At 39.1% G+C, this 27,292-nt stretch overlaps 1 protein-coding gene across 1 annotated transcript in view; it reads left to right on the top strand.

The window, feature by feature from the left end:
• The first annotated feature begins 293 nt into the window (after window positions 1–293).
• Window positions 294–27,292, top strand: part of SETD3 (SET domain containing 3, actin N3(tau)-histidine methyltransferase) — a 57,142-nt gene continuing 30,143 nt past the window's right edge. The window contains exons 1-6 of the mRNA XM_065839340.2: window positions 294–434; window positions 20,203–20,312; window positions 21,904–21,996; window positions 25,228–25,376; window positions 26,446–26,518; window positions 27,036–27,292. Of these exons, the coding sequence (XP_065695412.1) occupies window positions 20,210–20,312; window positions 21,904–21,996; window positions 25,228–25,376; window positions 26,446–26,518; window positions 27,036–27,292 (675 nt within the window). The 5' untranslated portion in view covers window positions 294–434; window positions 20,203–20,209. The remainder of the gene's footprint in view (window positions 435–20,202; window positions 20,313–21,903; window positions 21,997–25,227; window positions 25,377–26,445; window positions 26,519–27,035) is intronic.

The raw sequence follows: 27,292 nt of genomic DNA, 5'->3' as shown, positions 1-27,292 counted from the left end.
GCAGCTACTAAACTCTAGCAGCAGGCGGGCGACGTGCTCCCGTAGCCTTGAAGCATGCCAATCAGAAAGACGGAGGAAGAAGATTGCAAGTCATGGGAGCCAGTAGAAAACTAAAGGCATGGGTTAAATCTCAGCCAATGAGGGAGCGGCCATGCCCCTTTTTTTTAAGACCGGTAGCGAAGGCGAAGGGGTGGTCGCTGGGGATTGGCTGTCGGGGGTCCTGGAGGAGGTGGGGGCCTTCCGGCTGGACCAATGGCAACAGTGGGGCGAGGGAGGAGGCGGGGCCAGACGGTGGGCGGGGTCGATCGGGGAGTGCGGGGCTGGGGCGAGCTCGGCCGCCGCCTCCCCACCCGCGGGCAGCGGTGTCCGGTGCGAGGGGCTTGGGCTCCGCGCCGCTCCCAACAGGCGAGGCAGGAGCTGCCGCCGCGAGGGAGGTAAGGCTGGGCCGTGTCCGAGGTCCTTTTCCGGTCTGAGCCGGCTGCCCCTTGGCTGGGTTCCCCCCACCCCGGTGGGGCCCGGGCCCTTCTCTTCATCCCTTCCGGAGGCCTCGCCCCGCTGCGGCCGGCCCCGCCGCCTACCTTCCCGCGGGAGACTCCCCTCTTTCCGGGCACCCCGTCCACCACCGCCCCGGGGCGCGCTCCGGGGGCCCAGGCCTCGCCGCCCCCTCTTTCCCCTTGAGGCGCGGTCCCGGCCTCCTCCCCCGCCGGTCCGCTGGCACCCCGCGCGCGGGGCGCCCACGCACCACGGCCCTTCCCCCGCGAGCCGTAGCCTCCGCCCCGCCGGTGGGGGCAGGGGGGCCGGCGCCCACTCCCCGTGGCGTTTCTCCCTCCCACGGGCTGGCCGGAGGCGTTTGCCGTGCGGTCCCGGGCCCGCCGCCGGCTCACTGTGCTCCGCCGTGGGTGGGTCGGTCTAGTTTCAGCCCCGTCTGCGCGGGTTGGAAGTGAGCGAGGCGGTGACATTCGCGTTTTCACGCCTGTTTCCCTTGTCCTGTCCCCCCACCCCCTTTTCAAGAGGCTGATCAGAAACCAGAGTAAAACAAATGGCTTAAAACTGCTTTTCCCGTGATGTAATTCCCTTTTTAATGTGTGACACATTTTGAATACTCCCTACTCCCACTTGTTCAGCTTTTCAGAGCCTCCCGAACCTCCTGCTCTCAGGGTCTGGCTCAGGAGCGTTTCAGCTGGTGTGTGGCTCCTCAGAGCCCTCCTCTGGCAGGAAAAGTGTGCTCTGGTTTCTTTCCTTTTCTCACCCAGTCCCCAGCCTGCTTTAGTAAAGGGGTAAAACCTTTGGAGGAAGAAAGGTGGGGTTTTAAATTAGAGTACATAATTTAAAATGTTCTTTTTGCAGGGGTGTTGCTTGGGAAACAACCTAGATGTTTCAGCCTCCCCCTGTAACTACAGCAGCTGCTGAGACAGAACTTCTTGTGAATCCTTCCTCATATTTTTTCTTACCCAGCAGCACTTGCTTAGAGTTGCTTAAGCTTAGGCCGTTCTTTGCATTTGTCTTTAGTTCGTAGCAACTTCCTAAATTTTGAATTTATGTGGCATTTGGGGTTTTTACCCAAAGACAGTATTTAGCTGTCAGGACATGTTCAGTTCTTCCTTTTGGAAATTGTCCCTCACAGCTCAGTTCAAGCTTGGTCTTTTCCCAAGCTTGATATCTGCTCTTTTGGATGGATTTGTCCTTGGAATCTAAGCTTGCTCATGAGATCAAGTTGAAAGCAAATTACCTTTTTCCCTTCTAAGAGCAGGTAACATAAGCACCTGCCTCTTCAGGTGACAGCTTTTTTCTGTGAATATCGCTACTAATGTTAGCTTAATGTCTCACGAGTGTTTTCTTCTTTCAGTTGTTGTAAGCCTGTAACTATAAAGTGAAACATAGAATATTTTGTAGGTGAGTAAACAGCTGTAGCATTCTTCATGTCCGGTGTCTGATTCCTGGTATAAAATAGTAAGGCAGTGTACAAGTTGTTGGAGTGCCTGGGCACAAAGGCGGGGGTGTTTCCAGATATTTTTGCTCAGTTAAGTAATTTAATATGGTAGGGGTTCAAGCATGCCAACTTATGCTTTAATAGAGCTTTCAGTTATGTTTAGCAAACTGGATTGAAGTATATGTTGAAGTACAGTTGAAAATAATTCCATAGCATGTTGTGCCTAGAAATAGAGTTAGGATGTCAGGGGAAGAAATGCCACAAACCCTGAAATAATTCGTAATCTCTGTGTTGCTGGCTCCATTTAGAGATGGCCTGATCTGTACACAGAAGTTAAATCTGAGTCTTTAAATAAATTATGTACAATATTGAAATTATAAGTTTAAAAATAAATTGCATGTCTCTCTGCATAGGCAGGTGTACATCTTAGTGATACTTTCATTCTAAAAAATGTAGTCAGTTATATCTAAAGTATTACATACTTTATCATAGTGGTGCTGTATACAGTTAAACTGATGTATTGGGTAGTTTTCAGCAAATGAGTGTTTTAGTGGTTGCTCTGTGTAAGAAAGTGGCAGTTTGATGGTGTTGGAGATCTCGGGGCATCAGTATCTTTACTAGGAAAATGTCATAGTGTTTTGTGCTTGCTAAAGGCCGCATCATGATGCCCATAGTTTAAGCATCAAGGGGTTTGGAAGGCCTGCGCTGTTGTGTCACCTCTGTGCTGATGGCTGAAATCAATCCATGTGACTTACTTCATTCTCAATTACAAGTTACATTTTACAAAGTGAGGTTAATATTTTTCTAAAGGAAGAACATGTTTAGAAAAATGAAAATAGGGATTTTTTTTCATTCTGCTGGAAAGGAATTTGGAAGGAAAAAAAGTCTGCAGGAGTCTTCAGGAGGAATGAGAAACTCAAGCAAAGAAATGAAATTACAAAAGTAGTTTGGCACAGCGGTAGAGTTTAGCAGTCCATTTAATGTTACTGTTCTGCAAAGAGTAATTTTTTTTTTTTTTTTTTTTTTTCTAGCCAAATAGTTATCTGAGGAGCAGGTTCAAAAGAGAGGCAAGGGGGTTATTAATCATTAAGAAAGACTTGTTTTCTGTGGGGCAGCTAGTCTTCCCTAGATGATCAGTGAGATGTTGATAGTAAAAACCACTCCTCCTGACTAGGAAAGCTTAAATGGAAGGTGAGGGATGTGGGGACTACCCTATAGTGTTAATATAATAATTCAGAATTAGTAAGCTGATAAAAGCAATAGTAATTATGAAATACACACTTTTCTTTGGGATGTTGTCTTGGATGTAGCCATTTTTCTTTGCCCTTTAGCATTTTGTGTTCCCTTCAAATTAATGATTTCTTACCAGAAGTTTATATTTAATTTATGAGACAGTCTTGTATTTAGTATCTAACTAGGTTCAACTGCAATTGGGGGACAGGAGGAAAATAAGTGTCAAACTGACTATTTTTTTTTTTTTTTTCAGTAGATCTAGGAGTATCTTGACCATCTCAACTCAGAATATTATCATGGCATGTTCTTTTTGATTCTGATTATAAAATTAAATGTCTTTGGAAGTTACTTCTCCACAATTAACTAAATTTGTTGGAGTTGGTGTTTTCTGTAAGTGCATCAAATAAACATTTAGCTGATTTTAGTAACTTCTTTTGACACTATTCTGCAGAGTGGCTTCTTCCCAGTATCACAGTATTATTTATGTACCATAAGTCTTTCCTTAAACTAAAACCAAAATGGGATTAATAAAGTTTCTTCTCTGCAGAGTAGATACATGCAGCCTATGCAGCAGTACTTCAATCTTACTTCTTTTCCAGATGCTTTAGACTTGTTCTAATGTTGATAAACCTGTGATGCTGCAGTGTTTTCTAGCAAATGGGATTATTAGTTTAATTCTGACCATCATTTGCCAACTAACTTACTAGAGACACTTCAGCTTCCTAGTCTGGTTTTAGATGTTTTGTAATGTTTTGACCAAGAATACTAAGTGTAAAATAAGGGAAAGAACCTCTCAAATCTCAGTGAAGTACACTAGGAGTTTTTCATTGTACCACAAAAATGCCCCTTTAGCATTGTCTGGCTTTAGTCTTGTGTATTTGGAGCTTGACTTTGAAGAGGCTTCTGTTGGATTAATTAACAGGCAAATTTAGTGCCTGAGAGTGTTTTAACATTGCTCTGCATTCTTGCTCTTGCCCTTTCTCTGCTGTAACCTTCTCTGCTCCCTTTTTCTGTTTTTAGCTCCTCTGCCCTACATTGGCTCTTGCCTGCTTCTCTTCCATCAAATGATTATTCCAATTGCTCCATCTATCCCTGCCTGTCCTTTACCACTTCCCATACTGTTCAGCAAGTCTGCTAATGCTTTTTCTTTCTTTGAAGTAGGGAAGAATTAGCACCGAAGTCTTGTATTTCAGTTCTGGGATCTGCTACCAGGCTAGAGCAGCAGACCCGTCATCTGCAGGGAGGATTCCACCTGTCGTTCCAACCTGGGCTGAAGCATGCTGAGGTGCGAATGACTGTGCTTGAGATCAGTTTTATCTGCAGTGAGGACATGCAAACAAGTGTTTACGTGCTTTGAAGCTGGTCACATGTAAGTAATACATAAGGCAGATACAAAGCAGAAGGTGTGTTTCTGAGACTGTAGGAGCTAATATCCTATCAAGAATCAAAACTTTTAATTTGCGAGGTTCTTTTCAGAAGGATTTTTTGAGCCCAAAGTTAAAGGCTGTTAAATATTAGGGGATGACAGATTAGTATCTACTTCCAGTTTTGTTTTATGATTGGGTGTCTTCCCAATATCCCTGAAGGAATTTGCTGACCTGTCCAGGAAGTGCTTGAATAGCAGTGCTTGAACCACCATGGTTTTCTGCCAGGTTGTTAATGTAGGCCAAAATTGTCTTTGTAGCTGAAGATGGACTATAAACTGTATCAGTTCTAATAAGTTTCAGTTGTTTCTGTTAAGAGAGTGACCAACCTGTACTGAAAGGAGGAGAGTCCATCTTTGGGGCTCTTCTGTTAGCAGTCTGATTCTAGCCTTTTGCATGTGGACCAATTTTTACTTTTTTTATATATTTATATATATTTTAGGATAAGATATACAATGATGGAATTATGCAACTCTCAATAAAACTAAGTCTTTTACATTGCAAATGCTGCCTGTATTTCTTACCAAGTAGTTAATAAAAATAGCAGAATTTTCCTTTGTCTCTAATGCTTTATAGTGCTGGCACCCAGAGTTTTCATATGGTATTGTTTTAGTCAGGTGGGAAGAAGATGTAAGGTATGGGTTTCCACTTCCATAGAACCTGCATTGGTGGTCCAGTACCTCCCATATGCTGGGTCTTGCTCAGTGTGCCTATACTGATAATAATTTAAAGGAACATAAGTTGTTTTCTGGGGAGGGAATGGTGGCAACCAAGCATGAGGTGCAAGCTGTTTCCTGTCCCTGCCAGGTCTTCAGGAGTGTTGGATTAATTGTCTTTGTGGCCACTCTTGGAGCCATTTGAATATCTTAGCCTGCTGACAAAGTTTATGGATGTAGCTGCATAAATAACTTCCGGTACTGAGAGAAGGAGCTTTTGTATTTAAGAACTTTTGAAATATTTCTGATGAGGAGTTCTGAAAGATTTAGTTTTGCAGATTCACTTCTAGGTAATTCAATTGAACAGTATCTTAGTGTCTGTAATTATGTAATTTGGGAATCGGTATGTTGGTCCCAGTATTAATCCCTGGGCTACCCCGCTGTAACTGGCCTCCAGCAGAGCTCCATGCTGTTCATCACAACCTTTTGAACCCAGCACTGGAGCCGGTTTTCAGTCCACCTCACTGTCCACTTATTCAGTTGGTAATTTATCAGCCAGTCTATTAGCATGTGATGGTAGACAGTGTCAAAAGCCTTACTAAAGCAAAGATGAACAGTATCCACTGCTCTGCCCTCGAGGTTACAGGTTGTTCAGACACAACTTCCCCTTCATAAATCCGTGCTGATTATTCCCAGTCACCTTGCTCTTCGTATGTTTGGGAATGACTTCCAAGTTTACTTGCTTCAACAGCTTCGCTCCGCAGCACTGGTAAGGCCACATTTGGAGTACTGTGCCCAGTTCTGGGCTTCCCGGTACAAGAGGGAGATGAAGCTATGGGAGAGAGTCCAGTGGAGGGCCACTGACATGATTAAGGGACTTTGCTTATATGAGAAGAGTCTGAGAGAGCTGTGACTGTTCAGCCTAGAGAAAAGAAGGCTCAGCAGGATCTTCTCAGTGTGTATAAATCACTGTGTTATCAACATTAGTCTCATTCTAAATCCAAAACACAGTACCATACCAGCTACTAGGAAGAAAGTTAACTCTATCCCAGCTGAAACCAGGACAACAGGTTGGTTTATTCAGTTTTGCCAATTGAACCTTTGATACAATAACATTTGTATAGTGCATCTGCATAGGTTGTTTTTTGTTGAACATGTTGCTAGGATATAGCTACTGGTGTGTATCTGAAAGCCTGTGACCTACTGGTGCTTTTTTAGGATTTTTTTTTTTTACAGAAATGAAACTTACTTTTCAAAATAGGCTCCAGCCTTCTAGGTTAATGCTCCATTGCCTTATACAGATTGTGGCTTCTGAGTGCTTTGTGAGCTTCCAGGTGGTACCACTAGAGCTGCTGGGATTCAGGAACTTGATGAAACTGATACTTTTCAACAATTTTCTACTAAAAAACCAACACTGACAAGGTTGGTTTGTTTGTTGTTGTCTTTGTTGTTGCTGGTTTTTTTTGGTTTGTTTTGTTTTTTTTTCCCTGGTATTCCATTGCTAACCTCTGTAAGCCAGCAGCACTTTTATAACTACTACTGCTCAGTGTGAAAGGTAATAGTGTCTGGCTTTAGATATTCCTGGTATGTCTTAATATCTGGAGGCTGTCATATATGTATCTACGATCTCACAACTGGATAATCTCTTCTTTGGAAGCTGCCTTCTCCAAGTAAAAAAGCCAAGACAGCTGAGCTGTGTATGGGTCAATTTCTTTCCTCGAGGAGCTGGAATAGTATTTTCAGACTTGCAGAATGTAGTGAGGGTTGGCTGGTGAAGAAGGAAGAATGGCTGCCTACTTTGGCTGACCAGCAGCAATGTTTAAATTTCCACTTTGCTAAGCAGAGTTGCATTGACAGCATATTAATATATTAACTCTGCTTAAAATAGAGAAGCATCCCTTCCCTCTGGAGTATGCTGCACCTGATTCTGTCAATCAGAAGCAAGTAAAATGGTTGTTGTCAGACCAATTTGAGAGGCTTTGTGTGCTGATATGGTGAAGAAGCTGATATAACTGTAAAGCTTAGAGGTGCAGAAAATTACTGTTGGGTTTTCATGTGGTTGTGAGATTCAGACTAGTATTTGTTCTCTGCCCCTTTTTCTGAAAGTCAGAAGTCAAGTAGTTATTTCTCACTTTTTTCCAGCTGCTGCTTGGGAATAATAGTGAGCTCTGTGAGGGTTCATGAAATTACAATTTTTGCATTTCTCAGTGTTATATTAAAAAATAGAATTCCCGCTTTCAAGTCAATGACAGATAATGTTGTGATTTTCTTCTGTCACTGTAGGATGCCTGGCTTGTACAGCCTGTTTCTCTGGCTGATTAGTTCTTTGAATCAATGCCTGAATATAAAAAAAACTCCTGTCCCTTTGCACTTTGAGTTTGGGCATTTGGAAAACTAACATGAAAATATAGTCTAATGTGATAACTGTACGCTTTATTTTATGGTGCCTTGTAGTTGGTCTCTGCAAGTGATTTGGAGGTTTAGTGCAGAGTTTCATATAATGATATGAACAGCCAAAAGCTTTGCAGACCTTAGTAAATGGAGGTCTTAAGCACAGTATTTGCATACTTTAAAGGTGGGAAGTTAGTCTAGTGATGCAGCTTTGATTTGTCTTACTGAGGTTTTATTGTTGTACTTGAAGAAAGGAAAATTCTGTGCAACTGAGGAACATTTTACCTTCTATAAAGATACAACTTTATATTTTCTAGAAAACTCGCAGAAATGCCAGATTATTTTAATAACAAAAAACTGGTTTGAGAACATTTTTGCAGCCTTCTACACTGACAATGTGTGACATGTTGGCCTAAGGCATAGGACATGAGCAGTCTAGTTTTGGAAAGTACTGCTGCTCCCAAAATGCATTTTTCTTTGGTGGAGAGGCATTTACCAATATCACCTGGAGCAAGATGTCAGGAGTGGTTTCTCTGTGATAATAGTCAGAGTGTTCATATTCAGTTCTGTCCTTTCTGTTCTGTAAGGAAGAATTGGTCAGAGTGGAAGTCATTCTCTCTCTCTCTCTCTCTCTCTAGGTAGTTAGAAATAAGAACATTGAAATTTCTGTCTGGAGGTGCTCATGCCAAGAGATACCTGGGGTTTGTAGGGTGACTATAGAAATGGTTGCAGCTCCTTATCTGAATGCTTTGGTATATCACTTTTAGGGTCCAGTCAGCCCTCCTCTTGATTTTGATGCATGGCCTGCCTCAGGGTTAGATATGTCAATGACATGGCTAGTGGTTTGAATGGAAATAAGGCAGGGTAGAAGAAAAAAAGATTTTCAGCAGACATGTTAACAGTGCATTAGTTTACTTGAGGCAGTTCTCTTGTGAAATGATGCTGTTCAACCATTCTTCCTTACAACAGAGAAGAGGGCTTTGTTCAGAAAATGATGCGGTCATCCTGATCATGTTCTGGGACTGGAAAGCACAATGTATTTACTCGGTAATGAGTGTGCTAAAATAAATGTTCAAAATATTTCTGTTTTGGTCTCTTTTGTCACCTGCAAATGTACAAAATTAATGTGCTAACAAGCAGTTCTACCATAGTTATTCTGAATTGTGAGGATTAAAATTTCTGAGAAGCTGATGCCAGTTATAGTGCCTTGTGGTCTGTATACATTTTGGTGGTTATTTTATCAAACATTTGAAAGCTCCTCAGGGGTGAAGCCAAATAATACTTATTATTGCTGCATTTTTCTTGTACCTGACAGCCCAGTAAATGCCTGTGTTAAAAGCTTTCTTATTTCAAACCATTGTGGTGTCAGTAGTTTAAGTAAACATGGAGGAGACTCTAAGGGCTCAAGTTGCCAGCTGTGAATGCCAGAAACTAAAAAGGGGCTTGGAGGAACCTGCTCCTTCACTTTCAAGGTCTAGAATAAAAAGATCAGAAAACTGCCAGTGTTTCACCTGAAACTTCCAGTCGCACTTTCAAGATTAGCCACCATTTTAACCACTAGATGGGTTGCTTAAGACAAGTGGATTTGGGATGCTTTCCAATTGCTATTAAGCCCTCAATTACATCACTTATTAGGCATTCATAGAAGAAGCTTCTTAAGTTATTTTATTATTTTTTTTTTTTTACAATACACAAAGCACTTAAATGTTAGTCAGAGGTTCCTTTCTGGAACCTCATTTTGGGATTTAGAAATGCTAAATGTTTGATCTGCTATGGGTGTTCTCAATGACACTGAAATCGCAGTATCTTGAAGTGTAATCATAACCAGGCTTGAGGGTTATGATCTCTTCAGTGACAGTTCCCCAGCAAAAAAGCCCTTAATCATTAGCACCTGCTATGGCACAGGTCTGTAATAATTTTATGGGGAAAGATTTTTCTTTGAGCTGTTAAGGAAAACTCTGGAGTTGCTCTGTTCATGGCTTGCATTGCAGTAAATCTGTGAACTGCTACAGCTTACATGCTGGCAACCACTGCACTACATTACTTTATAACAAGGAGCTCAGTTTTCATCAGACTTCACATGGCTACATATGAAATGAATGATAGTAATGCTGATTCATTATTTACAAGAATGACCAGTGATACATTTTTATGTATGATTAGCGGGTTTCATTCCACACCTGGAGCAGGAAAGCAGGCAGGTGTACTGTCTGGCTGTGAGAAAGCACAGTGTGCTCTCATGGAGCTGGAGTGGCATTCCAAACTTCTTTTTTCCTCCCTACTGCTATGAACTCAGTCCTCTCTCAAAATGACCTGTCTGGTGTCTTTCATAATTGTACAGGAGTCACAATATCATTTAACAGCAAGCACATCACCTGACGTAGGTATTTCCATGTCCTGGAAATGTTAAGAAAAGGAATGCAAATACCCGCTGCAATTCACCAGACTGTTATCTTTTCCTTATTCACACTAGTTCCTGGGCACAGCCTGGAAGTCCTTGGCATTAATTATGCATTGAATAAACACTTCTGTACTGTTCAGGTGTGTTATGTCCTTTGTTGTCTGATAATGATTCCTAAGCACTGATGATTGAGGTGAAGTGCCAACAGCACCATCTCGGAGCACACCTTTACAGAGTTCATCTGCTGTGGGCAGAAGCTTGATGGAACAGCTGTGCTTCACTCTTAGCTAGGGAAAAATACAGCAGTTATTTTTAAACTGCTTAGATTCTCTTCTGTAAGGACAGGGTATTCCAGGAAACAATGCAAAACTGTAGCTGAATTCAGATATTTATAACTTCAAGTACAATTTAATTGTGCACACTGGATAGTGTCAATTCGGTGTCCAAATATAGGTCTTTATGCTTTTTTTTCATTCCAGCAGTGGTATTGAAATGTTCAGCCAATTTAAGTGCTTACAAGACATGAATGTATAATGAAACTCATTTTGAGGGCAAGAATCACATATACTGCCACATAGCATAGAACAGGTTTCAAAGCTTGTAGAAACTTGTTTTCTGCTATGGATATCATACTTCCTTCCTTCCTCCTTTTCATTCAAGAGATTTGCAAGATGTTTTTTGTCACTTCATATTAGTATTGCAAGGACTGTGTGAGTAGGAAGTCCTTTGAATGAAAGGGTTGTGGTGTATCTGATGTACAGTTACATCTGTATCACTGAGCTCTTGGAGGAGAAACTTCAACACGTGGATTAGTTACATTAGAAAGGCCCAGAAACAGTTCAGCTGTCACAGCTGCCTATGCTGTGATTGGAAATGTGAGTTGTCTGTGTAATGGCCCTACATAGTTATCTGATTAGAAAGGAGCAGCCTAGCAGGCAATAGGAAATCGTATTGGAGTTGCAGTATGTGTAGAAAGCAGAGGATAGGCAAAGGTGCTATGACAAAAAATAAACAGAACTGATAGGAGAAATTTTCAGTACATAGGAATAGTCGTGGACCCAATTGCTACTAGGTTGCTTGAGGGCATTCCACTTAGGTGGAATTATTGTTGCAATTAAACAGTAGTCCTTGGCATTAAGCATCTTCAGCTTTAAATCTCTTCCTTGGAGACAGTCCAGTTAATTGGAATATATGTTATTGCCTGCTTTTGCATTATTTATTGCATTGACTATAATGCAATTAAAAAAGGACTTAACGACAACAACAACAACAACAAAATCTATGCAGTGATACCCAAGAAATTCTTTTTGCCATTCAGTCAGGCTCAGTTTCTTCTGCTCTAGCTGTTATGTGAAGCAGGTGCAGTAATATATAGTGAAATATATCTAATATGCATCCAATCTTTTCTGTGCATCCTAGAAAATTTACATAGAAAATATCTGTCTGACATAATATACACACTTTTTTTTTTCTCCAGTAACACATGGAGAAAGGGGTTAACTTCTTGTTAGAAGTAGTTTCACCACCCCTTTAAAGAGGTGCTGCCTCATTTTTGATGGTTAAAATTATTATGATTCATAGTGACTACAAACCAATTGCAGTGAGGGCTGACCTATGTATGTTTTGGGTTAAAAAAACAATTCCCATTGAAATGACGTGTGCTTAGATACCATCGTACTAAAGTTTTTAATTGCATCCGAGGCTCTGTCAAAATTTCAAAGCATGTCAGCTGTCTTGAATGGGGACTGAACTGCTCTTAGTTGGTTATAGAATCATAGAATGTCCTGAGTTGGAAGGGACCCGCAAGGATCATCGAGTCCAACTCCTGTCCCTGCATATAACAACCCCACAGTTCACACCATGTGTCTGAGGGTGTTGTCCAGTCTCTTCTTGAACACTGTCAGGCTTGGGGCTGTGACACCTCCCTGGGGAACCTGTTCCAGTGCTCCACCACCCTCTGGGTGAAGGACCTTTTCCTAATGTCCAAGCTAAACCTCCCCTGGCACGTCTTCCTGCCATTCCCTTGGGTTCTGTCATTGGTCTCCAGGGAGATCAGTGCCTGCCTCCTCCCCTTGTGAGGAAGCTGTAGCTGCCATGAGGTCTCACCTCTGTCTCCTCTTCTCCAAGCTGAACAAACCAAGCGACTTTAGCTGGTCCTCATATGGCTTCCCTTCCAAATCTTCACCAATCATAGCCCTCTTCTGGACACTCTCCAGTAGCTTTATATCCTGTTTATCCTGTGATGCCCAGAACTGCACAGAGTGGTGAGGCTGCACCAGTGCAGGGCAGAGTGGGACAATCATCTCCCTGCTGTGCTGGATGCACCCAGAACACGGGTGGCCTCTTGGCTGCCAGGAACGCTGTTGTCTCAGGTTCAACTTGCTGTCAACCAGAACCCTCAGATCCCTCCCTGCAGAACTGCTTTCCAGCATCTCGTCCCCCAGTCTGTATGTACAGCCCGGGTTGCCATGTCCCAGGTAGAAAATCCAGAACTTGCCCTTGTTAAACTTCATGTGGTTGGTCATTGCCCAGTTCTCCAATTTGTCCAGATCCCACTGCAGAGACTCTCTGCCCTAGAGAGTGTTGACAGCTCCTCCTGTGTCATCAGTAAATTTACTAAGCAATCCCTCAAGTCCTCTGACCACATCATTTATAAAGGCATTGAAGAGCACTGGCTCTAAGATGGATCCCTGTGGAACCTCGCTAGTGACTGGTCACCAGCCCAACAACCCGTTTACTAGAACCCTTTGAGCCTGGCCTGTCAGCCAGTTGCTCACCCACAGCACTGTGTGTTTATCCAGCTGTATGCTGGACATCTTGTCCAGGAGAATACTGTAAGAGACAGTATCAAAGGCTTTACTGAAACCCAGAAAGATCACTTCAACAGGCTTCCCTTGGTCAACTAGGTTGCTAACCTTGTCGTAGAAGGAAATGAAGTTGGTCGAGCAGGACTTTCCCATCATGAACCTGTGCTGGCTGGGACCAATGACTGCAGCTTCATGTAAACCTTAATATCAACAATGACTTATGTGGTGAAGAACTAAGACCTTTTATCACCATTTCCAGTATTTTTCTTACAGGTTAAATGACAACAGTAAGAAAAATCAGTCATTGCTGATGACTATGAAGGCACAAGTAAGAGTTAAAGTTCAGCATATGTTAATAGAGATGAAGCAAAACAGTATGGCACTCATTACATTGCAGCTTGGACCACGAGCAGCTGGGTGAACATATTGGAGAGAAATCCCTTGGTCATGCCTTTCCTGCGCTTCTCCAAGTACCTGCTCTTGGTTGCAGTCACTGTTACTTTTCCTCTGGTAAAAGACAGGGTAGCAGAAGAAGACAAATAAAGAAGGCCAAGATGAGCATGAAAACTGTAGGCTTGAAGAAAAAAAAACAGAACAGAGCAACTTCTGTTGTCACTGTGCCTCCAGGAGATGATGGATGGAGATGGGAGGATAGTAGGGGATGTGGTTTTTAATCAAGACAACCAAGGAAGAAGCCATGTGCCTTTATGGGGTCTTGAGTCTCAGGACCAAACACTAGAAAAGGAAGGAGGAATGGTAAGCAGAATCTCATCAGATGTAATTGGAAGAAGACTACAGTGCGTAACAATGTATGTGTGTGCCAGGATCTCCCTCTTCCTGCAGAATAAGGTGTGTCTGGAGCTGTGGGCTGCTGCTGGAGGTGGCATTCATCACTTGATTATCAGATGAAAAATCTAAGCATGGCTGTCCTTATTTTGTGCAGGACAGTTGACAGTTTCTTAACCAGCAGGAAGAAACTGCATTTGAGGAGTGCAAGTTGTTTTGGAAGAGAAGAAGCTTGGGCACTCTGTATTTGCTGGGCTGTCCATAGGGCTGTTTCCGAGTGCAGGATCTTGCCTCAAGGAGCAAGTGTATCAAAGCTTGCGCTTAAAGAAGGGAAATAGTGTGGATTATGGGCTAAGGGAGTTCTTGGGAAACATGAATTTACATTGTATTTGAAGTGCAATGCAATTTTAAGAGGAAACAGTACGGACTTTTCCATTATTAATCATATTAATTTTTTCTGTAGGTTGTTTTTGTCAACATTGTCGTCACTGTTATGGCAATGCTTCAGATCGTGTTTAAAAAAAAATAAAGGCTGCCTTGTTATAAGGACTCTATAATCATGGGAAGTCCCACTTCCAAAAGAGGTTACAACTTAAAAAGAAGAAAAGAAACATGATAGAGAGTGAAAGTACACAAACACAGTGAACTGCAATGACATTGTATTTAATAGACCTGTGGGGGCAACTTTATAGAGGAAATGAAGAAATGGAAGAAAAAGGAAAAGGCAGTGATGGGAGAGGAGAATTAATAGCAAGAACAGAAGGGGTGGAGTACAGCAAAGGTGAGAGTTTGAGAGCTGGGGGGAAAGGGATTGAATAAGTAACCAATTAGTCATTTATTTAGTGGGAATGTCTAGATTAATGCTTTAGGAGTGATGAGAGTGTTAATGTGGTTTCCAAGTGACATGATGTAGGTGGTTTTCACAAGCAAACATAGTGTTCATTGTAAATGTATAAGCTGGATTTTTCTTAAAGATCACAGATCTCTTCCTACACCCACACTGTTCTTACACTTCTTGATTTCATGTTTTCTATTTGCTATAAAATGTATTTATCTTTTTACCCATGGTCATAAGATGCAAGTTTAGGAGAAAAAAGAAACTTCATCAGTGGAAGCAAAGGATCACATTCCCTGTAAACCTGGTCATATCAAGTGTAAAGTTGTGTTCTCCTACATACAGATTGGAGAACTCCTGTCAACTGCCTCTAAGCATTAAACTTGTCCCTGAAGACCCTAGCTGCTCAGCATATGTTGATAGAAGGGATGATACACTTCCCTCTCTGAAGTAGAGGAGAAAATGACTTAGTCTAGGCAATCTAACTAGAAAAAATTTGCAAGCCTGGCTTGTGTACATCCTACTCATCTGTCCTCTCTCTGATTCAGCCAAGGAACATATCCCACAGCCACCTACTACAGTCACCTCTCTGTGCTCCTTGCATGGCTTGAGAATTCCCTTGTCTTCTCCTTGTCTGCCCTTGTCAACTCGTATCTGTCCTCCTAATACTGATTCTAGATCTGTACCCCTCACCTTCTGTGCTAGTGTATGCCAAGAAGATGCGTGGGGTGGGAGCCATTATGTAATGAGAACAGAATGTGATTAGCATCTACAAGGATCTGAATTGAAGAAGATACAATGTTAAGATACTGCATTGGAATTGTACTAAGTCCTTGAAACAAAGTTGAACAGGTGACTGTGGGAATTCCTAACTTGGTGGTTACTGTAAAAGCTCAGCAAACTTTTGTGTAGCTGGTTTACTACTCTGTAAAGTAAAAAGTTATAACTGAAGCAAATAAGGCTTATGGGATCATGTCAGTTTTGTCTGCTGGTCTTTCTGCTTCATCCATTAAGTGATTGGATGTTTTCAATCAAACTTGACAGAGTGGAAGAACTCAGATGTAAGCTGGTCTGCTTGCTAGAGGAGAAGCTCTGTGGAGAAGAGTTTCTCTGCTTTTCCTGTTTGTTAGGCAGTACAAGTGCTAATGTTCTTGCCCAACATGTGCAGATATATGGAAACTTGCAAAAGATGCTGCTGCCTTGTTAGTAAGGTCGTGTGGGGAAGGAACTGAAAGCAATGTGGAGTCCTGGAGGAGATGAGAGTAACCGAGAGCACTGGGAAAGGTGTGTGTGAGAAAGGGAGATGCACACCCGGAAGACATCAGACTTCATATATTACGCATCATGTAGGATAAATTATTTAAATCTAACACACTTAAGTATTTAAAAATTTATATGGTGTTTACTTATCACAATGGTTATATTCATGGTGTTGTAACAAAGGTTGCAAGTTTATGTTTTTACCCAATGACTGAGAAGCAGGTAGCTTTATAGTTCCTTATGATGGACACTTTTTCTGTCAAACTTAACTGCAGCTCAGTGTGGTGCTGCATTGGACTTCTTGGTGATCATGGGAATGTGAAAACTTGGGGGGGTTATTAATTAATAAATGGTGTGTTTTTTGGTTTTTTTTTTGTTTTTTTTTGTTTTTTTGTTTTTTTTTTCCTGAGGTATTTTTGGCAATTTTTGCAAAGACTTTTTATGATTACCTTCTAAAGCTATTAGGTGAACACGCTCACTCCTTAAAGCTGTAAGTCAAGGGGAGCATATTTTACAGCTCGTTAAAATATTATTTGTGTGTGATGCGGAAACAAGTTCAAAGTCTGACACAACACAACGACTCTTTGATAGCAGTATTAGAAGGGGAAGATAGATCGTTTGCACTCCTCCCTGACAGTTTTGGCATGATTCTTTTTGCCAGGCTGATACACTATATTTGGAAATGTGGCTGTGTTGTGTGTTACCAAGTTTATTCATCATTGCTGTCAGCGTACTCTCTATTTGCAGAACACTTTCAGGAATTTTCAACAACATTCATTTGAAAGGAAACGTGGCATAGTACTTAAAAAATATTCGCCAGAAGACAACTGGAAAAGCAACCTTGTAGGGGGGCAAAAAAAGCCCACCCCATTTTTCCACTGTAATGTATATTGCTGCTCCTTCAGATATTTATGAAGTCTGCAGTTCATCACAATCCTGAAGGATTTTTTGTTTTGTTTTTCTCCACATGTCATGCAGCTATATTTTATATTGCTTCTGTTGTCATGCATGTGCTGGCACACAGCCTTTTCTTTCATTGCTGTGAGAAACAGGCTCATACTTCATTTCTTTCTAAGCAATAGTTTTAGTCGCTCACACACACACACACACACAAAAAGCTTCATATCTGAAATTTTATTTCAAATTTAAAAATACTGTTTCTTCTGAATTTACTTTTTCTTGGAATTTCAGGGATTTCTATAGAATTAAAATCTAAAATCTGTTTGATTAACTGTAATTTTAGTAATGAATTTTAATTACAAAATGTAGTTTCACAAAGGAGCCACACTTTCTCCATATGGGGTCTCATCAGTATAACTCATCATTTATTGGTTAAATGTGGTGGAGAGCATTGCTCAACTAAACTGTTTTTTTGCCAAGTGTGAAATTGGATTCTATGTTGTGTGTTAGTTTTCAGAAATTTTGAAAAAGCTTTCATAATCTGTTTTTATATTATATAAAATATATGTTTGTGGGGTTTGTTTGTTTGTTTTGTTTTTTGTTTGTTTTAATAATAGTAGGCTACTCCACTAGATTGGTATTTGGAATATGTTTTCTGGACAACCACGTATAGCAGCAATTCCTTTCAAATGACATATTTTACTAAACAATACATGTCAGATGCATTACATTTCAACTAGTTGTATCTGTGTCGTGTAACTGAGCAGTAAATGGACATAAGTAATGTAGAAAGTGGAGACCTATTTTTCTGATTGGGAATTAGATAAAAAGTACAGTTTTGATTTAGATAGATGATTCCTTAAAAGGAAGTACTTCCATAACAAGATATCTCAAGATATCAGTCTGCTGGTTTTGTTTCTTCTGTGTAAGATAGACTTGCTGATTTAATCATGCATGCAGAATGTTTTCTCTTTAGAAATTCTGGTGACGAAGAAGCAATAGTTTAGACAAGATACATGCATCAAAGGAGAGGGCAAAGATACTTGCAGAGTTCATTTCCTGTTTGTATACTTATAGCATCCTACTGAAAAAATGCATTTTAGATTATGGTGCCATCAGACTAATGAGTTGTGTTCACTGAACTTGTTTTTTCCTATGACATCTTTGCTGTGTGTTATCTGAGCAGTAGGAACTGAAACAGATCTGCTGTAAGTCTTGAATTTCTTACTTGCACAGAGTAGATTTCAGCTAGAGGTTATTTTTTCAAACAATATTTACCTACAATAGTAATGTGAATACTTAGCATTCTTCAAATCTTTTATTTTTGTCATGTTTGGGAAATTTAAATTCACATACTCTAAAATAATCTTTATCATTAGACATAATTCTTGGTGATGCTTTCACTGCAAAAATAGATTCTCACTACTAACACATTTCCTATGTGGAAAAAATAAAAATGTAGTGCAGACCCTGTACTTTGTATAACTTCATGTATTGGTGTATCATTGTTCTGATTGCATGGTGACACTTTTCATGTCTCCATATGTGCATAGTTGTCTTTGGGTTTTTTCTTATAAAATCTACCAATGGATACTTATATTCCAAGCAGATTTTTCCTCTAAATACAACTTTTTTTAAAAAAAAAAAAAAAAGGAGAACAAAAAATCCTGCAGTATTTTGGTAGTTGTGTATACAGAAGATTTACTTAAACTGTTTTTTGTCAGTTTATTGTTCAATAAACATACTTCGTTCTTAGAAATGAGAAGCCAAGGTCCTTCAAAATCATTTCAGTTGTTCAACTTATCTTAATATTTATTAGCCTCTTGATTGATATAAATGATATGTCATCATAATTTATAACTTGTAACATGGAATGCACTGTGTGACTGATTTTCTGATGATTCTAAAGAAGCAGTGGACTGTGCTTAGAGGGAATGCAGGAAAACATTTGTATGAATCAGCACAGAACTCTATTGTTCTTGCCCTGAAGATTTTGGATTCTGTTCCCAAACCTGCTGTCAGATCCATTACAGACCCATCTGACTTGATTTCTCTTAAGAGCAGAAGCATCTAAAATGTAACAGGGTGGCATATGGGAAAGAGGAACACTCAAGTGAATAGATGGTGTGCAAATAAAGTCTTTTTGAAGGTGGCCTCCTGTACCAAGAGCTCTGTTTATGTTTCTATAGATATGAGCACATTACTAGGAGAAAAAAGAAAGGGGGAGGGGGGGAAGGAAAAAGTATATAATGGGAAGACCATGAAAATAAACTTTCATAAGTTCTTTTTTGTTGTTGATATTGTGTTTCTATTGCATTGTCTTACACTGTATTGCGGCAGATTGGCCACTTATATTGTTACTGTTTCCCATTTGTACTGTTACAAATTCAACATGGATCTCATAATGAGCGTTACTCTCTGCTTCCTGTGAGCTGAAAAACATTATCGAGTCTCATATCAAACGTAATTGCTTATGGTGGAGCAGGGTTTTTCAAGAGGATGTCCGGTGTTAGTGTGCAAACTTCAAGGGCTGTAACCAGCCAGTGTGATGATGTGGAATCTGTGGGGTCTCTCCTTACCAGCCTGCACATGAGGACTTTCCCTGGTAGAAGCTGTATTGGGAAAGTAAATTATGCAAATCAAAGGGGACTGATAAAATTAAGCAGTGTAGATGGGTTGTTTAAGTCTCTGATATCTTCTAGAGGGAGCTAAAATCAGAGCTGGGGGGATTATGCCCCAGGATTTCAGCCTCCATATAGTCAGGGATAGTCTTGTTCCTTGCACTGTGTTTAGTATCAAATGATGGAAGAATTTTGTTCTCTTGTCTTCCTTTTTGAAAACCCTTTATAGTTTTGCTTTAGATATTTTCCCTTTTTTAATGAGGTGGTATCTTTTCAGTCAGTTTTTAACTGCTTTAATTTTGAGTTAATAAGTTAGCACTGTTAACCTTAATTTGCTTTCTGATCATTAAAAGTTGTTATTTCAAACAAACTTTGGGCTTGGCAGTTTCCTGTTCAAGCTAATCTTAATGAAAAATGGAAGCAGCCAGATTATGCACCTTTCCCACTACAAGTTTTTTAACATATAACATTTGTATTTAAAAGATCTGACCTATATATTTCACATATGGACTGCTATTGCTTCAGCCTTGGTTAGTGTGGAGAAGCAGCTTTTCAGCTGCTGGCTGATACATTCCAGTATTAATACCAGTTGCCAAAAAACAAAACTTTTTGATAGAGTATGGGAGGAAACATTTCATTTTGGGTAAGCTAGCTACACTGACCAAGGAAAAAAGGATCCCATTTATACATACAGAGAGAATTTTCTGTTCAAGATTTCTAGTTTCTAAGTACCCTGAGGTAATTAATGTGCAACTACATGAAATACTGCTTCAGATTGCACTGTATTGTCTCACATTCAGACCATGCAAATAATACTTGTACAGATATATATATACTAGAAACAACTCCTCATCCTCTTATTTTTTTTTTTTTAAGTGACAAATAAGAGAAGATCTTGTCCATTCATCACTATTGTACTTTGTTTCTTAGTGACAGTTTGCTTCTTAATCTGTTTTAGCTGAAAGATGGGGAAGAAGAGCCGAGTGAAAACTCAGAAGTCAGGTACAGGAGCCACAGCAACAGTATCTCCAAAGGAAATGCTGAATCTGATTAGTGAGTTATTGCAAAGTAAGTTTTGGTTTTAAGGGATGGTGTGCAGACCACTCAAAAACTCTCTCTTATTGAAGCCAGTGAATTCTATTCATTTCCTGCAAGTGGCCAAGCTTGCTATTTCAACCTTCTAAAGATAGTGTAGTACAGTATGTATGTCAGAGTATCTGTCTCTGTTAGTATATACCATTATTGGCTTATTTATATGTGTATGTATTGCACATACCATATTCCTGGCAGTTTTTGACTTTACATCTCAACAAAAGTATAAATACTGAGGGAGATTAGATTAAAAACCCCCTGCTCTAGGTAACTTGACATTGCAGCTTTCTCAAAAATGGCTTTCTTGTAAACCTCAAGAATTGCACTGTTTCTGTTTCTCTTTTGAACAGTACTTTGAACTGATACCAGAATAGAGAAATTAACTGTGCAAAGCAGCAATACAGCCCAGTTCAACTGCGCTGATATTTTTGTTACTTACATAAAATTGTTGTTGTTTGGAAACTTTTTGTTATGCTTAGTTCTTGTGTGTAGACCAAAGGTTGTTTCACTTGTAGGGGAACTTGGAACTCATCCGTTATTTCTAGTAAATTTGAAAAGCAGAAAATTATTTCATATGATGATGCTCAAGTACTGTTCATTCTGCTGCGATTAGTAACTGTTCTGAGATACACTTCTTGTTGAAACAGAAGCTCAAATTTTCATATCCTGCACACATCTGTTACCTTAGAAAAATTAGAGTTTTTCTTTAGCATTGTGCACAAAGAGGAGACAAGGGGTTGGCAGAGCAGTTCGATGCTTATGCTACAACTGTCCTCTGCTTTCCTACCAAAAATAAAACTTGGATCTAATTTTCTAGGCAAAGACAAGTGTCAGCTGTTCTTTTTGTCAAGCTTCCATATTTTATTCAATGCAAAGATTTTTCAGATCAGTTGAGCAAGGTTATCTTCAGCTGTCCACTTGGATTTATGCAGTTTAGATCAAGAAATCCACACACTGGCATTTAGAATATTGGCAGAGACACTGTGGATATAATCTAAACCTAAAGCCTGGGTAAGTGTTCCTGTGCTTGTCCTTCCAGTACAGGTGTGTCTATGAAAACAGTATTGACTGGGCAAGTCAAATGTATGTACCAGCAAATTTCTCCATTACTTAAAGCAAGCTTTTTGCTATTATCTGCTTTCATTACAGCAAGAATGATGGCAAGCGTGCTGATGTAAACAGTGTGTTTTGCTTGGGTAATTGAAAACAGACTTTTGTTTGTTTGTTTGTCTTATCTGAGAGACTACCTACTTAATGATCTGGTTGTTTACCTTTGTTTCTTTCTAGATTTTAAAAGATTTATTATTTCTTATATCTGAAAGACTATTAAAAAGTAAAATAACTTGAGGTAAGCTATACTGTAAAAGTTCCAAAAGTCATGTCAAAGAATAGGATGTTTATAACAATGGAGATTATTGTGTTTACCATGTAAACATGTTTGAAAGACACGTAGTACTAAGGTTCAGTTAAAGTTGTTGTGAAACCATGACCTTTTCTCTGACGATAAAATACATACATGCTTTATTAAAGAAAACATTTTCATTTAGTTTTTTTTTTTAATTTACAGAATGCAGCAGTCCTACTCCAGGTCCTGGTAAGGAATGGGAAGAATATGTACAGATTCGTTCGCTTGTTGAGAAAATTCGCAAAAAGCAAAAAGGTAAATGTGAACGACCATGAGATAAGGGTGGCTTAGAGTATTGATTTGCCTAAATAATTGTCTGTTGACAGCTAAAAGGAATATTTTTTCATTATTATATGTGTATTATGCGACCGTATTACTTTGTGAAAAAAAGTCTTAATTCTCCGACATGCAGTTGCTTTTTTGCACTTACAGGTATTTCTGAAATGTTCTTGTGGGCATGACCGCTGGCATTAACCACTTTAATACTTAGAATTCTGAGTGAATATCACAGATAGAAGATCCTGCGATAATTCTCTCTGATAAGTAGAAAAAGGAACTTCAGTGAAATGATAATCTGAAGGACTAGAAGTAGAAGTCCCTTGAGAGTAACAGGCCTTTTTGATTCCTGATTGTACAGTCCACCCCTCTGCCTCTATAAATCTCAACATTTTGAATTTAATTTTTTGGCTATTTTATTTTAACAAGAACACTTTACTGGACATGAAAACAGTTTCAGCAATTCAACATCATAACAGTAAATTATGACAGAATAAAAATATGTAAATGTATAAAATAAATACCTCAGCTAATAAATCTATCTGCTACAAATCAAGTTCATAATTAAAATAAAGAAATGCTTATGGTACCACAGTTAATGCAAAGTTCTGTTGCAAATTTTTGTAAGCTTAAGGTATGTTTAGTTTTCAAGCTAGAACAGTTTTCTTCCAGTGTATTATGCAACAACTCACTGTTGATGATGTTTTATTTTCATAATAGTTTTATTTTTATTTGAAGGTATGCTCTAAGAAATGCTTTTCATGTAATTTTAGCAAAATTAACTTTATGACTGCGAAGTAACTTTTTAAACTTGGAATAAATACATTTGGGCTAGACATACTGAAAAAGTCCTGAAACAATTCTTTCTTCTCTGGTATTTATAAAGTGATGGCAAAAACAAAAAACAGACTGCATTTAAAATGGAGCTCGAGTGGTTCATGTAGTTGTTTGATAAAGTTCTTAGAGGCTTGAAATGTCCTTTTCACACCTGTTTTTAATATATCTTGACTAATGCATAAACATCTTACTTTATGAAAGGACTTCTAAACCTCTGAATATCAGTAGTTGACAGAGAGCATGTGGAAGAATAAATGATACTGTTTGAGTGACTGCCTCCTGTAGCTGTATAGAGATGAACTTGATTCATTGTTTTGCTGTCCTGTGACTTCTGTAGATTTACGGTACACGTCCAGGTTTTTATGATGTAATACATGTGTTATGGTAAAGTGTAATTCAGAGTTAGCCTTGGGGTTGGCCTGTTCGCTGTATCTGTATTCTGCACCAGAAAGACTGAACCATCCATGAGCAGAATGGCTGCTGGCAGAGGTGGTAGAATTAGTATAACAGTATTATGTTAATAGAGCAGATTTTTTTCGTTGAAAAATGCAAAACCTACTAACCACAGCACTGTTGACATACAAATGTATTTTAATGTAACATTTTTACATGCATAGTGAGTGTCTTTCAAATTTATTTTTCAGTGGAACTTAGTAATTTATACTACCCAGTTCTCTAGGTTAAAAAAGGCTTTAAACAATTAGTAAATAAATTGCTGTTGGGAGCTCTGAGGTGTATTGCCTAATGTGTCATACGTTGCACTTTTCTTGAATTTAACATTGGATTGCAGAATGTGAACTAAAGTGATCTGGATAACAGAGAACTCTTAATTTGAAAACTGAATATTTTTACTTTCTGAAATTTTTCCTTGTTTGACTCATTAGCAAAATTTTAAATAAAACTAATTTTTTGATGTAGATTTTTATCAGTATAACTATATTTTATTCAGTATAGAAATAAATTGTTCCCCAATAGTGCTTGTAATTTAAAGGAACTGCCCTTCTCTTTAGTTTGGAAAAATGTGGGAACTATTGGACCACATCATATATGAGGAAAAGAGGTAGAATTTTGGAGATGCTTACAGAATGGTTCCAAATCCAAGCTGGATGTTTAAAGCTTCCAGTAGCCTTATACAGTAGTCAGTGTTGGAAATCAAGAGCAAAGTCCTGGACAGTACAAACACCTATCAAGTTCCGTAGAAGCTGTGCAACTAGTAGATTTGTGAGGCCTTAGCTCTGAATATATTCCACAGAAAACAGCATGCTGAACAGAGTATGAAATAAAGAAGAAAAACCAGCTTTTTATTTAAAACAAACAAAGCAACAAAAACACTGTACCACATTCTCGTTGCATTCAGAAACATGCTTTATCAATATCGAGTTTTTCTACTGCATCATCCAAAGATATAGTTTTAGATTCTACTTGCACTTTTATGTTAACTGCAGATCAGATTGGTTCTGGGGCTTGGAATGTGTGATTTCGTGGAGGAGGAACATTTCAAATGCACTGATACTACCGTGTTAAATTGCTCTTCATCTAAAGATGTATTTATCACCTGTGCTTAACCAAAATATCTTTGGATGTAAACTTGCTGATGACGTTTTGTCATTCATAAAATGGCCTGAGAATTTCAGGGCTGTTTGGACCCTTTTAATGTGAGCTGACACTAGGGTTCGTGTTGAAGAGGACACAGAGGCAGAGAGGTACAAAAGGAGCTGGCTGAGTGTAGCCAGGAACTATAATGTGTAGGTTCAAATCAGATGACAGTAAAAGCAAACCTGAGGAAATGAATGAGGTTTGCAGTTTCACCAGTGGACCACATGCCTCTTGGAGACACAAAGTGTAGAAATTTGCACAAGCTCTGATATCAGGAGGATGATCAGTCCTTAGTTGTTTTATTCAGTAGGTCCATATGCTACAGGAAAAAGCTACCTGCCTTGTATGTAAGAGAAGGAGCTTGAGATCTGCTTATCAATTGCAGCTTGCCTCTCCAACTCCTCTTTGTGTTTATATTAACATGTTGTGGTGATTGCATTTGTCATCGGTATTAAGCTGGGAAATATTTTTACTCAGCTTATTTAAAAGGGAAAGAGGAGGATAAGCTTCATATTTGATTACAGTTCAGTTTAGGTGGTTGTGTTTTTAAGATGACTGGTAAGCCAATTTGGCAGAAAATTTAAGTTGATGAAAATTGTGTATGACATTTGTATACTATTGAGTAACACTTACCAAAGACCAGTTTTGACTCAGCTACTTCAAAGTAGAACTGCTGTGGGATAGCAGATAGCTTTTTATATGTGCTTTTATATTGAACTTCTTTGTTCTAGATCCTCTTATTTCTGCATTTGTTTTTTTAATAAATTGTGTTTATAGGTTTGTCTGTTGTCTTTGATGGAAAAAGAGATGACTATTTCCCTGAACTGATAAAGTGGGCAACTGAAAATGGAGCATCCACAGAGGGTTTTGAAATAGCTAACTTTGAAGAGGAGGGGTTTGGTTTGAAAGCAACAAGAGAGATAAAGGTGAGCATGTGAACATTTGACTTAGATTAGAAAGTTGTGTTTGGAATGCAGCTGCAAAGCTCTGAAACACTTACCACCTTGCCTTTCCCTTTCGACTGTTTGTTAAACTACTGTTTTGGAATGCTCTCAACTCTGTGTACTTGAGAAAAAAGTAATTCATAAAATTGAGTATTATTTTTTATGACTACTGGATAGTGCTGTGAATTTTTAATCTTTTTAAAAATTTTTGTTCCCTATACTGTTCACCTAATCACCAGAGTACTCTACCCCATTGATGCATGTCTTCCATGTTTCCTAACTACTTAGTCTCTTCTCTTCTTTCATGTTCCTTCTTTTAAAGCAATGGTCTTTTTGCCTCAGAAAGAGGTATTTTTACCTCAGAAAGAGGTGTTTGCAATACTTATTTTCCAGTTAAAATGAAAAAAAATTACTTGATAATTGTAGAGAATATCGTTTGATCATCAGATAAGGAATATAGACACACACGGTTAGCTAACTGATAAAGGTAAGCATTTAAGATTGCCTCTTTTCATTCCCATTTTACAGGTGGATAACAACTCTGCAGAACAATCAGCTGTTGTAGAAACAATATTAGAAAACAAGCATATTCATTTTAGGGCTTTAGTAGCACATAGTTAATAACGCTAGCACTACTGGTTTATAAAACTCCTCAACAGTTCTTTTCAAATAAGAATGGGCAATGTGAAAAAACCTCCACTGGGATAAACTCTTGATCATGTAATTAATAGCAGTATAAAGTATATGGTGGCTTTGGGGTTGTTTGTGCAATCTACATGTTAGCAGGTCTAAACTGAAGCACTTCAGTTTATAATCCAAGTGTCTTTAGTTTAAGCTTTGTATAATACATATTGGAACATTTGGTTACCACAGTATGAACTGTAGCATGTTTGTTTAGTTTGCAGTGGAAGAGAAAGAAGAATTTTGATTCAGAATAATTTTTATTTAAAAAATGAAAACAACTTATAACTTAAAGATGATGTATATTTCAGATTCTTGGCATATCGCATAAACCGTTACTGACCCTCTATGTGTGTTTGCCTTTCTGTAGGCTGAAGAGTTGTTTCTGTGGGTTCCTAGAAGACTGTTGATGACAGTTGAGTCAGCTAAAAATTCAGTACTAGGTAAGAGCTTAGGAAGTTCTTAAGAAGTGAATACATATGGAATCATTCAATTGGAGACTTTCTTTTTTTAGCTGATCTCCTTTGTAACAGGACTTGCCTATCATGCTGACTGTCAGGTTTGGAATACCCAGAAGCTTGAACTATCAGTGGAAATAATTTAATTTTCCTCTCTTTCTGGCTGAATGCACTAGATGCCTTCTAGAAGTGTGTGTGTTATTTTGAACATGTATCATATTGCTTGTGTAACACTTGGAGAAAAAATGTTCTGAGGTACTAGGAGTATTATTCTAGTTTCTTCATGTCTTTTTGTCATGCAATTGTACATGAGGCATTTACTGCATCAAATAACTTGCAGCCCCATACAATGTAGGCAGCTAAATATGACAGAAACCTGAAAAGCTTTTTTTTGTTGAAAATTCTTGCATGCTATCTCATCATGTACATTTAAAGTAAATCTAGGATGATGTTTTCCATGGACAATTTAACTTAGTGCCTCACCTTTCTGGGGTTAATTTAGGATCCCTGTATTCTCAAGATCGAATTCTTCAAGCCATGGGCAATATAACATTGGCATTCCATCTTCTTTGTGAGCGAGCCAACCCCAACTCGTTCTGGCTGCCCTACATCCAGACACTTCCCAGTGAATATAACACCCCTCTGTATTTTGAAGAAGATGAAGTGCAGTATCTTCAGTCAACTCAGGCCATACATGATGTTTTTAGCCAATATAAAAATACAGCTCGGCAGTACGCCTATTTCTACAAAGTTATTCAG

Source organism: Patagioenas fasciata, chromosome 5, assembly GCF_037038585.1.
Source record: "Patagioenas fasciata isolate bPatFas1 chromosome 5, bPatFas1.hap1, whole genome shotgun sequence".
Classification (NCBI taxonomy): domain Eukaryota; kingdom Metazoa; phylum Chordata; class Aves; order Columbiformes; family Columbidae; genus Patagioenas; species Patagioenas fasciata.
Note: the sequence above shows the minus strand (reverse complement) of the source record. Positions and strands in the feature narration are given on the sequence as shown.